The sequence below is a fragment of the Stomoxys calcitrans genome, chromosome 4, assembly GCF_963082655.1.
Source record: "Stomoxys calcitrans chromosome 4, idStoCalc2.1, whole genome shotgun sequence".
Taxonomy (NCBI): Eukaryota; Metazoa; Arthropoda; class Insecta; order Diptera; family Muscidae; genus Stomoxys; species Stomoxys calcitrans.
Window position 1 is genome coordinate 180,454,559 of NC_081555.1, and position 14,724 is coordinate 180,469,282.

The following is a 14,724-nucleotide window of genomic DNA, read 5'->3' on the forward strand; positions in this document are numbered from 1 at the left end:
CATCTTTCTCAATACAGCCAGGAAATCCGCTTAGAGGGTGAATAAAACAATCCTAACGTCATTAATAATCGGCGATAATATACAGGGAAAAGAAAAGCCGTTTAGTAAGCATTTTTCATCATACAAAATAAGCGAGAAATCCCGATTAGAGAGTTAATAAAACAATCCTATTTTAGAATTTTAAAATCGGACTACATATGAACTTTAGGCAGTCCGAATAATATTTCGAATGACCGAGGTGGCCAACTTTAGGGACCTGCCAAAAGGCGCTCGGACCATCAAAGATTTAGCTCTACCCGTTCTCAAACTGCAGATTTTTTTTAGTTTTTTTTCGATCCCATCCTATATAAGGAATATAAATTAGTGATCGTCGTGATATTCTTAGTCGCTGTAATCAAGCTTCAGTTTTTAAAACCTGAAAATGGGCACAGATAATTTTTTTGCCATAAGAAGGTTAAATTGGAAGTTGGGCTGCATCTTAATCTAACCCCCAACTTAAGCGAATATTTATTTGACTTCTTCAGCTTATAAAAGTAGGTCCTAAAACGGATCCATGTGCTACTAAGACTAAACTACCAATGAAACTTCTTTAGCTTATTTCAGACCTGTTTTTGACCCCATTTATTTGAAATTTGGAACTACAATCCAAATCGGAAGTAATTTGGTTGGTAGTTGCCATTTATTGTACATTGATCTCCTCATAGAATTTTTTGTGCACAGGGCAGCCAAATATGGAGCATTGCACTATCCGCAATACCTGGACGCGCCCGTTAGCTCTCATCTGAGCTTCTAATAACCATAACGATTAACACCATACAGATTCAAAGCTCCAACCTGTGTGGTGTTCTATATGGATCAGTATATGATCAGTCTATATGGATGCTATATATATATATATATATATATATGTAGTATATGAAAAATTTAGCTCATATTTTGATGTGTTGCTTGTTCCTTCGCTGGTGTTGTTAAGCTATAAAACAACACCTGAAATCCATCAGTTAACAGGACGAAAATACCACAAAACGTTTGTTATGTGCATTTATTTTATATTAGCCAAACGGAATGAGGTCTAACCTTGTCGTTATGACCTCTTCTAGATCTTTAGAGTACACCCCAAAGTCCACCTGGTCGTTTAGTTTGGAAACATCCGTATAGAAGTCTTCTGTTACCAGGGTACAGTAATTTTTATGGTACAGTAATTTTTATCAGAAAGCGGCTCAGGTAGGGTGTAATCCACACTGCCTGGAACATCGGATATTGTATCAAGGATAACACAGTGTCCGTAGCCGCCACATGACCAATGAGAACGCTCCCTTAACCTCACGGCGGTGGTCACTGCAATTTGGGTAGCCACAATGTCCAGAGGCATAAGATGTAGCATTAAATACAGTGCATCAGACGGTGACGTCCTCAGTGCGGCTGTGATGCACAAACAAGCTATCCTTTGGATCCGCAGTAGGTGGATTTTTGAAGCGCCGTCCACCAGACCACAACACCATATAGCATTATAGGTCTGACAACTGCAGTATATACCCAATGCATGACACGCGGTCTAAATCCCCAACTTTTGCCAATGGCTCTCTTGCAGGTGTATAGGCCAAGAGTGGCCTTTCTTGCCCTTTCCAAAATGTTGGATTTGAAGTTTAATTTCCTGTCCAGCAAAACACCCAAGTATTTTGCGCTTTCTGTAAATGGAACATTCTCTCCAACCAAGGAGGCAGGTTTCATTGTAGGCAAATTGCATCTCTTGCTGAAAAGAATTACTTCTGTCTTGCATGGATTTATACCCAGACCACTTTTGGTATCCCGCTTTGCTTTTGCACGAAGTATATCTCTTAAAGTGCTGGGAAACTTTCCCTTCACCACAATTGCCACGTTATCACGCCTTTTTCTTCTAGAGACAATAATATATTGTTAATGGCTATATTCCAAAGTAGAGGAGACAGTACACCTCCTTGAGGAGTTCCTCTGCTAACCCATCTTTTTAGATCCACATATTCCCAGCCTGCCGTAATGCATCTTTTAGTAAGTAAATTATTAATAAACTTTCTTACGGTAGAGTTGATGCCTAAAAACTCCAACTCCTTCATGATTGACGTCGGTTTCACATAATTGAAAGCACCTTCATTGTATATTCCTTGACAGCGATAGAACCCTCTATGTAGCCGACTAGGTCGTGAAGAGCTGTTTCAGTGGATTTGCCTTTACTATATGCATGCTGCTGCCGCGACAGGTAATCTCTAGGGATCTTTGTCCTAAGATATGTTTCTATCAACCTCTCAAGATTCTCCAGCATAAAGGATGACAGACTAATAGAACGAAAATCTTTCGCCTTCGTGTGGTAGGGTTTTCCTGGTTTCGGAATGAAGATGATCTTCGTGTCCCTCCATCCCACAGGTATATATGACATTCTGATACAAGCCGAGTATATCTCCCTAAGACAGGGAACCAGTCTATTAGACGCAGCTTGTAATTCAACCGGTGATACATTATCAGGGTCTGGCGACTTAAAGGAGTCTAGAACTTCTTATCGCCCAAAGAATTTTCGGCCCAGACACAATTTCTCTAATGGCCTCCGACGAATGCATATCAGTGACAACGTCTTCCGGCGCCACGTTTTCCGTTGGATAATTTCCCGGGAAGTGTGTATCAACGACTAGTTATAGTGTTTCCTCACAAGAGTTTCCTCACATTGAGCATACATTCTCTGACTTCTGAATATACCCCACGGTAATAGGTCTCGAGGACAGAATCTTCCTTAGCCTAAAGGCCTCAGATGTATCCTTCACGAAGCTGCAGAATTCTACCCAGGATTTGTTCTGAGCCTTTCTAAGCTCACCCTTATATTTTCTTAGCTCAGCCTTATGTCCCCCAATCGTGTGGTGCTCTTGTGGCTTTTGCTCTGTTGAAGAGTTTTCTGCAGTCCTTCCTTAGACCAATTAGCTCTGTGGTCCACCATGGCGGTCGCTGTTTGCCTCTTGGCTTGGCAGTAGGGCATGCTGACACAAGCGAGTCTATATCCTCCGTAGAGCCGAAATGTATCCCAATCAGCCTTTCTTCTGTTTAGCCGTGGGACTACTACTTCAGTATTTTCTCGTATGCCACATATGGGGAAGCCAGCCAGTAAAAGCCTTAATTTCCATCTGATTTGAATTTGATATGGGATGAACAACTATATGTTTAAAATTTTGCCCAATTGGGCTGAAATACTTAAAGTAAACTTATGACATTTTTAACCCGATTTGATTACTTTAAAATAATCCATCTACAAACTGAATGCAAATTTTTGGTACTTTTAACACTTGTTATAGTTGGATTTTTCATAATTTTTTTAAAATTGTTTGTGCATCTGTTTTTAATTTCTAAAATAGCACATAAATAAGTTATTTGCTTTAAAGTTATAAAAATAGAGTAAAACCAATAAAGCTATATGGGTTATGTTGATTTAAAAATTATTAAACTCAAAACATCAGAAACAAACGAAATCTTATAAAAGCATGTTAAGATCAGCCATGCCGAGTTTAATGTGTAGCCTCCAATATTTGTGAAGTCCTTTGGATGTTATATTTGTATAGCAAGGAAACGAAAAGAGAATAATTGAACATCATATCATGACATGCACATACTAAAAGTATTTGTATACCTACGCCACTTTCTTCTTTCTGTAGATGTATTCTTATGATTAGGGAGCAGGTCACATTTGAGGTCCGATTGTCACGAAATTTTGCACATAGTTAGGTTAGGTTGAATTGGCAGTCTACCATCAGACTAACTTAAACGTTTTCGTCTATTGTGATACCACAGGAAACGAAGAAGAAAGATTCCTTCTAGTTCCTACTGTTGAAACATCCAGATCGCTTTAAAAAGCCCAATAATTTGTGAATGTTCACATCCGCTAAATCAGACACGTTCTCAAAAAAATGAGAACCTAAAGTAGAATCCTTCTGACTACTGGTGCTGGATACACACACAGAAGGTGCAATAGTCGTTGCTGGCAACCTTCAGTCTGCCAGCATGTTTTCCGATTAGACAGTGACCTGTCATGACGGACACAATGATTGAGACGTCTGTTCTAGCCAATGACAGCAAAGCAATAGACCTCTTCAAGTCTCGATTAGGTCACTAGTTTTGGAATGCTCACAGCTCCCTCTTTGTGACTCCCTATCATTCGTTGTCCTTCGGGCCACGAATGATAGATGTCGCTCGAGGCATACCCACATACATGTCGCTAGAGCCATACCCACAGATTTCAGTATTTTGCACGTAGGACGAACGCTATTGATTTTGGAAAAAATCATTTCATGTTTACCATTTAAAATAACCTTGAAGGATAGATAGGAAACTCGGAAACTCTGATGTATATGGCATACATATCACCGACGTATATATTGGGTTGCCCAAAAAGTAATTGCGGATTTTTCATATAATCGGCGTTGACAAATTTTTTCACAGCTTGTGACTCTGTAATTGCATTCTTTTTTCTGTCAGTTATCAGCTGCTACTTTTAGCTTGATTTAGAAAAAAAGTGTAAAAAAAGTATATTTGATTAAATATATTTGATTTCTTTTAAAAAATCCGCAATTACTTTTTGGGCAACCCAATACATGCGACAAAATCATCACAAACCTAGCCAAAAAATAGTTTTTGGCAAAGTTAACAATTATAAGAAAATTTACAACTATTTTAAACTTTTTTGAATTTATGATTATGTTCACCTTTGTGGATATGTTGGAGGGTGCGTCAGTGACAGATAATGTCAGACTTCGAATCCTGGCGAGAACATCAAAAACAATTCCGGATGATGATGATAAATATAATAACATTAAAGAATCTTGAACCACCAATATTTACAGCTCCCAAAAGCAAGGAAAAGAGGTCATAATGCCTTTAATGGTTTTCTTTGGATCGGTGTTATTAATGCAAATTTTGCCATGAACATTTCACCAAGAAATGTTGATCCATCATGGGTTAAAGTTGATGAATTTGTTGTCAATTTGAAATTTATATTTTCGTTTTCCCCTTTCCTTATTTTTTCTTAAAGGCTGACCTGTACGGACAAAATATTTTGCACATTACCCATCCAGAGGACCATCAAATGCTCAAGCAGAAATTAATACCCACAGATGTCGACAGTCTATTCGATATCCAGCCTGAAGATGAAAATGGCGAACCAAGGCAACGAACTCAAGCTGAGGAAGAAGAAATCGATCGAAGACTAAGGGAAGATCGACGTAGTTTTACAGTGCGGTAAGTGTCAACTTTACAAGCATCCTACCACAGTCACTTAACCAACGCGCCACTTCTTATGATTTGAAAACAGATTGGCAAGATCGGGACCTCGGTCGGAAACAACCAGCTATGAATTGGTTAAAATCGATGGCAGTTTTCGCCGTAGTGATATGGCCCCAAGAGGTCTGAAGACAGGCACATTACCCTCCACCCTGCAGCTAATGCGTAGAAGTCGAGGTCGGGAGGACATATTGCCATTGCATACAATAAGTGGAAATGATATTGTAGGTTTTTTGTTTTTTAAATAATTATTGCAATGAACTTTCTTATAATTTGAAACTATTTGCAGGTTCTTATTGCCATTGCTCGCATTGTGCGACCGCCTGTCATAAATACAGTCCTTGAGGCCAATCGATTAGAGTACAAGACGCGTCACTTGATCGATGGTCGCATTATCGATTGCGATCAACGCATTAGCTTGGTGGCTGGCTATATGACCGATGAGGTGCGAAATTTAAGTCCATTCACCTTTATGCACCAGGATGATGTGCGATGGGTTATTGTAGCTCTGAGGCAAAGTATGTTCGATATGTCTGTCCTACTCTATAGCAAATGAAATTCCAAAGTGGTGTGTGTTTTCTTCTTTCAGTGTATGACTGCAACAGTTCGTATGGTGAATCCACATATCGACTATTCACCCGCAATGGAAAGATCATATATTTGCACACCAAAGGGTTTCTTGAGATCGACAAGACCACCAATAAAGTGCACTCGTTCATCTGTGTCAACACCTTGCTCAGCGAGGAGGAAGGTCGCCGGCGAGTTCAACACATGAAGACCAAATTCTCTGTGATCATCGATACCAAGATACCACAGTCACTGGCGGATGTACCTGCCTCGGAAAATCCGCTGCAATTGGAGAAGGCCGTACTGTGTTTAATACAAAATCTGCATCAATCTGCCTCCGAGGATGAGACTGACTCCAATATGTCAACCTCTATGACATCTGCAGCATCTTCGTCAAAGTCACAAAAGCACCACCACATGTACCATCATCAAAGTCCACATTCACCCTATGCCACCACAGCTCAAGGAAGTCGTCTGGCAAAAACTCCACCATTGGCGTTGGTCCCACCGGCAGCCGAATCTATTAAGAATTCAATTAGCAAAAGCGTTTGCGTTGTAAAGACGACAGCTGGGAAATTTTTACAAGTCCATAATAGCGAAATGTCCTATCGGCCAGCTAATGGTAACGATTCTGGCGGTGAATCATCGACCAATGGAGAAAGAAGTCGTTATTCCAGTAATGTGGATAGTGATACAGAACTGCAAGGATTCTTGCCATATGATACAACACGGATAGCGCCAACCAGCGGAATGAAAAGAAAAATAAATTATTCCACTTCGGAAACGGAGGAAGATGATGAATACAAAGTACCTGCACAACGAAGAAGAGGTAAATAAAAGCTTTGTGCAGTTAAGTTTCTATTTTGAATTTTACAAAATGTTAAGAACCACCTGCTATACACCAATATAAGATAGCTCCACTTATCGAAGGCAAAGAGTGAGACGGCCACTTGAACATTAAGATTGTCAGTACAAAATGTCACAAATCCTGAGAACCACTGAAATTCACATGAACTATCCATCCTCTTTATTATAACAACTCTACTACCATATCTATAGTCTGGATCATATTTGTTTCAGATCCCGAGAACTCGTATAAAAGTTACAGTTTCTGCCAAATCAGCCAACAAATCCGCTTTTTATGGGATTAAGACCTTAAAATGGAAGAGGGATCTTTATGGCAATTATATCTAAATATTGTCTGATGTGGGCAATATGCTGGTCGGATGATGGGAGTCTTAATACAAGTCACTGTGTCTAAATCCGTGGTCCAATCTGAATCATATTTCAGTCGGATGTGGGGAGGCTTTAAACAACTCACTATTCCTAATTTCATCGAAATTGGGTAATTAATGCACCTATTAGGGACTTAAGACACTTAACCGGCATATTGGTCTAAATGCCATATATATGTAAATATCGATATGGGCTATATCCTGTTTGAATATCGAGGACCCTAGTACAACTTTCAGATTCAAGTCGGGCAAAAAAATGCGATGCGTTTAAGACCCTAAATCGCCAGATCGGTCTATATTGCAGCTATATCCAAATATAGTAAGAATTGGTCCATTCAAGAACTTAACCTGCGTATAGAAGTAATTCGATTCTGTGCCAAATTTCAACTTTGAGTTAAAATTTTGAAAGACTGTAGCGTGACTACAACTAACGGACGGACAGACACGCGGACATCGTTAACTTGTAGGGTCGAAAATGAATATTTCAATGTGTTGCAAACGGAATGACTAAATGAATATTTTTTTCTTATATATAAAAATCAATTTGTGTTTGTTTGTTTGTTCCACATAGACTCAAAAACGGCTGAACCGATTTTCTTGAAATGTTCACAAATGGTACATAATGATCCCGTGGTGAAAATAGGGTACTACATTTTTTGATATCCGAAGGGGCGGACCCTCCCCCTTACCCTTATTTTCAGAAACTTCAGATCTCGGAGATGGGTGGTGCGATTTAAGCGAAATTTTGTGTGCTCTCTTATAGTAACCTAAAAACAACAAAATTGGCATTAAAATTTCGGATGGGGTGCTTAGGGGGGACGCCCCACCCCAAAACCTACCAAATATACATATAGACCAATCACGACATTATGGGACTCAAATGAAAAGTATTTAAAAAGAGAATACGAATCTGATATCAAAATGTGCGACCAAGTGTTGAGAGGGGCCGCCCCTTCCTAAAAACACACCCAAACAGAACTTATTTACTGACCATCGCAATATGGGGCTTAAAGGTATTTGAGTGTACTTTGGGCTACATTGCACTATAGCACACGATCTTCCGATTTAAGTACTTGAGACCAATTTATTTTCCAGTTTCACTGAAATTTGGCACAAGGAGTTGTTTTAAACCCCTTGACGTTCGTATTGAATATGGTCTAAATCGAGCTATATTTTGAAATAGCTGTCATATGTACCGATGTCTGATTTAAGTCCTTGGGTCCAAAAAAAGACGTATTTGGTATCCAATATTGCGTATTGAGCGGTATTAGGCTCTTAAACATCCCTGTTCAATATGGCCTAGATCGGTCTATATTGGGATAAAGTTGTGATGTATACCGATCTCCCGATTTAAGTTCTTAGGCCCATAAAGGTCTCATTTATTAACAGCTGTCGCGAAAATTTGTCCCGGTTAGCTGTATAAGGGTCTTCGACATTCGTGCCCTATATGGTAAAGATTGGTCTATTCTGAATATAGCTGTCATATAGACCGACCTCCTGATTTAAGGTCTAGGAGCCGTAAAAGGCGCATTTGTAACTTGGGTTCGCTGAATATTTTTATACAATTAGTTGTATAAGACCCTACTCATCCTGATAATGGTGTAGATCGGGCTTTATAAAGATAAAGCTATCCAATAGACCGATTTCTGGTGTTGGATAGTGAATTATGTAAGACCCCTGGATGTCCATAACGAGTTTCGTCCAGAGTGGACCCTATATCGATATAGTTGTTAAGGTTTCATAAGTGGTGTATTTTTCACCCAACTTGACTTGAGGTAAATATGTATATATATATCCGAGTTGGTGAGTATCAAAAGTTCCGACCCGCCGAACTGTATGCGTTTTTACTTGTTTAACATTTGTTTTTTTATGTCATATGACATAGATCTAACCAATGGATATGGGGTTAAAATAAATGGTATTTGAGAGAAGAGTTCCATGCGGATATTTTTTCAGGGCCAAGTGTCTGGTGACCAACTCACCCCGAAAGAACCCATAAATCGGACATACGTATTTACGGATCAAGGCAATATGGCACTCAAATGAAAGGTATTTGAGAATAAATTACGAAATTTATACCCACTTTTGGGACCACATTTCTGGGACTCCACACCACCCCCTAAACCCACCAAACCCGTTGAGCGAATTCATAAATCAGTAAAGATCAGTGGGATTCAGATGAAGGCATGTAAATTGTTTAACTGTTAGCCAAGCGATATACATACAAATACTATTTACGTACCATGGTATTTCACTAAGCTCTTTAATTGTCGAACATAAATATTTAAAGGATAATTTTGTTCCGCGCAGCGGAACGTGCCCGGTTTAGCTGGTAGGGTATAAAAATAGTTTAATAAAAATGTGTGCAAACATTTTCATTTGCGGTACTAAGTTCTTCAACGAGAACAAAGTGGGCGAACGTTTTTAAACTTGGGCCAACACGATAAAAAAGAGGAATTTTAATTGCCTTTTCGTTCATTGGCTTTTAAATAATTAAATTGTTAGCAAATATAGCTTCGCAAACAGCACAATTTAGCAATATAATGCTGGTGGTAAAACTATGATGGGAAATGTCGAAGGAGTAAAGCTAGCCTCTTGAAATTTTGCACAAATACTTTTTATTAGTGTAGGTCGGTTGGGATTGTAAATGGGCCAAATCGGTCCATGTTTTGCCATATAAACTGATCTTGGGTCATGACTTTTTGAGCCTCATGAGGGCGCAATTCTCATCCGATTTGACTGAAATTTTGCACGTAGTGTTTTGGTATCACTTCCAACAACTGCGCTATGTATGGTTCAAATCGGTCCATGCTTTGATATAGCTAACATATAAACCGATCTTGGGTCTTGACTTCATGAGCCTCTAGAGGGCGCAATTCTCGTCCGATTTGACTGAAAATTTGCACGTAGTGTTTTGGTATCACTTCCAACAACTGTGTTAGGTATGATTCAAATCGGTTCATAATCTGCTATAGCTGTCATATAAACCAATCTTGGATCTTGAATTCTTGAGCAAATAGAATGCTCAATTCTCATCCGATTTGGCTGAAATTTTGCATGAGGTGTTTTGTTATGACTTCTAATAATTGTGCTAAGTATGGCGCAAACCGGTACATAACTTGATATAGCTGTCATATAAACCGATCTGGGATCTTGACTTCTTGAGCCTCTAGAGGGCGCAATTGTCACCTGATTCGGCAGACATATTGTACAACGGCTTCTCTCATGACCTTCAACATACGTTTCTAATATGGTTTGAATCGATCAATAGCTTGAAACAGCTCCCATATAAACCGATCTTCCGATTTTGCTTCTTAAGCCACTACAAGGCCCAATTCTTATCCGAATGAACTAAAATATTACACAATGACTTTTACAATGTTCATCATTCATTATGGTCCGAATCGGACTATAACTTGATATAGCATAGCATAACCGTTCTTATTAAATATTCTTTGTTTGCCTAAAAAGAGTTACAGCGCATAGAACTCGACAAATGCGATCCATGGTGAAGGGTATATAAGATTCGGCCCGGCCGAACTTAGCACTCGTTGGAATATAAGTTATAGCTTTATTTTTGTGCCAATTAAGTAGTATTTAAATAAATAATAATAATTTCATTTATTTAACTTTAGTAATCCTTTCATATTTTCGCAGCCACAGAGAAGGTGTCTGAGAGTTCCATAGAACAGCTGGATAGTAGACAACTTAATGGACCATTCGAGTTATTAGAAGAGAATCTAGATAATGTAATTGTATGTACATATATATTTATATTTCGTAATTTGGTGGACATTTTTCATTGATAACTAAACTATACCCCTTGCAGGAGGAGTCAAATAAAAATCAACACAACTACAGTGATATAGTCAACGATTTTGAATATCCACCAAGTGATTTTGAAAGTGGAAACGACAATGCCAAAGGAAATGTCAACGAAATGTCACCACCCTCCTATCAGACGGGCAGTTTAGAGTCCCTTGCACAACAAAGAACACCTGAATGCAATGAGGAACTAGACTCATTGCAATCGCCTAATTAAGCGAAAGACTAGAGTACCTTAACCTCAATGCCTCTGAAATGATCAAGAAGTAACTAATACCTACAGCTACAAAGCCAATAACGTATCCTTTGAAGATATTCAAACAGGTTTCATAGGAGAAAACTATTTTACTATATATTGTAGATTTTTAAATTCGTTAAAACCTCGGGCAATGCCAGTAGCGGAACTTAAGAAAAATATACAAAAATCCCATACACTCAAATGAAAACACGCCCCTGTCCAACGTAAGCATAAACATATTTGTATTTGAGTAGGTATGTATTGTAGTTATTATATGAAATCAAATCATCGTTACAAGAGAAAATCGAAGACATTTTTAAGGATTCCAATGCCATTTTTTAACTTGTCAAAGGGCTTTAGAGATTAGACACACAAACAACCAATACCACTACTTATACTACTACTACCTACACACAGACACATTTATGTATGACTGGATCAGACATTAAAGTCCTTCAAAGACTAATTCAATTATGTTGTTGCAATAATTATTAAAATTTTTGTATATAAAGAAGAAAAATAAAACCAAACAATATTTTAAGCATACATTATATGTATACACACAATATGAAAATACATAAATATCTACTTACTACATATACAAAACTATATTTATATATAAAAAAAAATAATTATAATGAACTTCGGAGTTACTAATGGTGCAATTTACACTTAATTTCTACAAAACAAAAAAAATTATATTAAAGAAAAAATCATCGAGTTAATTATAAGATACCCCCTCTTTGAATTAAGTTAAATATGAAAATAAGCATAGGTTCAATGTTCTGGCTAAACTAACCAATGGTGTCCATTTCAAACAAAAAAAAATACGCTATCTTTACGAAAATTAAGGTTTTATATTTTTTTAGCAACTTTAGCAATGAACATGAATTGAATTCTGGTAGTTTAAAAACAACCTAAAGGGACAAAGACCGTTTAGTCAGATCAAAGACAATATTCTAAAGGGCCTTATCAGTGGTACAATTGTAACGTTTGTGACAGCAACACAAAAGGAGATCGCTCTTACCGTCATCAAATTGATTCAAACTTGAAATTTTCAAACCAACCGTTGTTATTTTAAATTTACAGCTTAGCTGACACGAAGTGTTGCCAATTCAAACCACCACCAACTGTTTTGTGTGAAAATATTTCTTATTGATATTGAAAAAATGTGGGGATGTAACCCAATTGTCCGAATCAATTCACTTTTGCTTGATATGACCACCTTTTGCTTTGAGTCGGCAAAAAAATGATATTGAAACTGCACGAATGCAACCTGCGGGTATTTTGGCCCATTTCCGTACAATGGCTTTCTTCAGCTCAACCATACTGGCATATTTGTTGCTACTACACGATAATACTTGTCACATGAGCTGCCACATTCTGCATTATGTAGTCTTATGTATGTTAAATACCAATAGAGGGCGCTCTAATCGACATGTATTCTCATATGTGTTATACTTTTTTTTCATAGACATGTGTCTACATGTATGTTCTATGAAATAAAAGCTCGATTTAATCGAAAGAAAATTCATATTTATTGCAAAAACCATTTGTCATATTAAATTTTCTTACGTATCAAACGATTTATACAACTTTCAGATTTGCTATTTAAATAACATATGACTAGTCAGATCGTGTAATAGCAGCTTTACTCCATGGCCCAATTAGAAAAGTCCATCGGATTGGTATCTGACGACAAGGACAGCCACTGGTTGGCTGAACTCAACACTGTAGCTATTTATACCCTACACCAACACTGTGGTACAGGGTATTATAAGTTTGTGAATTTGTTTCCAACACTAAGAAGGAGAAGAGCTAGACCCATTGATAATAATACCGATGGACTCAAAATCACTTTGTGATTCGATTTTGCCATGTCCGTGTCCATGTATTCTTGTAATCAAAGTGCAGGTCGTATTTGTTGCCCAATCATCACGAAATTTTGCACATATCACTTTTTGGCCAAAGGACGGACGCTATTGATTTCATTAAAATCCGTTCAGATTTAGATATAGTTCGCATATATATATGTATAGTCCGATTTGCACTTAACTGGCCGTACTAGCTACAATTTTCAACCAATCTACACAAATTTTGGCACGAACTGTTTTGTTACTGATTTTAATATATTTGCAAAATTTCATCAAAATCGGTTCAGATTAAGATATAGCTCCCATATATATGTATCGCCCGATTTGCACTTAAATGACCGTAGAAGCTACAAATTTCCACCGATCTACACAAATTTTGGCTCGAACTGTTTTGTTACAGATTTTAATATATTTGCAAAATTTCATCAAAATTGGTTCCGATTAAGATATCGCTCATATATATATGTATCGCCCGATTTTTACTTAAATGGTCGTAGAAGCTAAAATTTTCCTTCGATCTGCCCAAAATTTGGCGTGGAATGTTCTGTTACTGATCATAAGATATCTGCAAGATTTCATCAAAATCAATTCAGATTTGGATATAGCTCCGATATATGTGTATCGCCTGATGTGCACTTAAATGGCCATAGAAGCTACCACCGATCTGCACCAAATTTGACACGGCTGGTTTTTCTACTGATCTTAACATATCTGCAAGATTTCACTAAAATCGGTTCAGATTTGGATGTAGCTCCCATGGATATGTATCGCCCGATTTACACTTATAAAACTGTAATAAACACAATTTGTAAACGATCTACACAAAATTTGGCACGGGTTGTTTTGTTACTGATCATAATATATCTGCGAAATTTCATAAAAATCAGCTCAAATTTGGATGTAGCACCCATACATATTTATCGTCGGATTTTCACTTAGTAAAGCCGTAAATAATTTTCAAACGATCTATTTGAAAGTCGCTTCAGATTTAGATATAGCCCTCATATACATGTATATTTATATATTGCCCGAATTTATAATTTTAGGGTAGGTGTAGGGTATTATATAGTCGGCTCCGCCCGACTTTTGCCTTTCCTTACTGGTTTTCATTGTCGAGTCCTGTTGACAAGTCCATGGTCTACGACGGATTATGTGTTTCCGATAATAAGTCGCATTTACTTTGACGCCAGGCTTGTTGAATACGATTGGAGAACGGCCATTGGCGGTCACAGCTGCCCATATGGTATGGTGTAAGATCGTGTGCCTTTTGGGATTTGCTTTGGTATTAGATCATTGGGCCCGTTGGACTTTAACTTGAGCTCGTTTTTATACCCTCCACCATAAGATGGGGGGTATACTAATTTCGTCATTCTGTTTGTAACTACTCGAAATATTCGTCTGAGACCCCATAAAGTATATATATTCTTGATCGTCGTGAAATTTTATGTCGATCTAGCCATGTCCGTCCGTCTGTCCGTCCGTCCGTCCGTCCGTCCGTCTGTCTGTCGAAAGCACGCTAACTTCCGAAGGAGTAAAGCTAGCCGCTTGAAATTTTGCACAAATACTTCTTATTAGTGTAGGTCGGTTGGTATTGTAAATGGGCCATATCGGTCCATGTTTTGATATAGCTGCCATACAAACCGATCTTGGGTCTTGACTTCTTGAGCCTCTAGAGTGCGCAATTCTTATCCGA

At 38.0% G+C, this 14,724-nt stretch overlaps 1 protein-coding gene across 2 annotated transcripts in view; it reads left to right on the forward strand.

The window, feature by feature from the left end:
- Window positions 1-14,409, forward strand: part of LOC106082999 (hypoxia-inducible factor 1-alpha) — an 83,903-nt gene extending 69,494 nt beyond the window's left edge. For both annotated transcript variants that reach the window (XM_013245789.2, XM_059368285.1), the window contains 6 exons: window positions 5,045-5,250; window positions 5,324-5,516; window positions 5,582-5,810; window positions 5,882-6,688; window positions 10,752-10,849; window positions 10,924-14,409. In XM_013245789.2, the coding sequence (XP_013101243.2) occupies window positions 5,045-5,250; window positions 5,324-5,516; window positions 5,582-5,810; window positions 5,882-6,688; window positions 10,752-10,849; window positions 10,924-11,136 (1,746 nt within the window). In that variant the 3' untranslated portion in view covers window positions 11,137-14,409. The remainder of the gene's footprint in view (window positions 1-5,044; window positions 5,251-5,323; window positions 5,517-5,581; window positions 5,811-5,881; window positions 6,689-10,751; window positions 10,850-10,923) is intronic.
- Window positions 14,410-14,724: the final 315 nt, after the last annotated feature.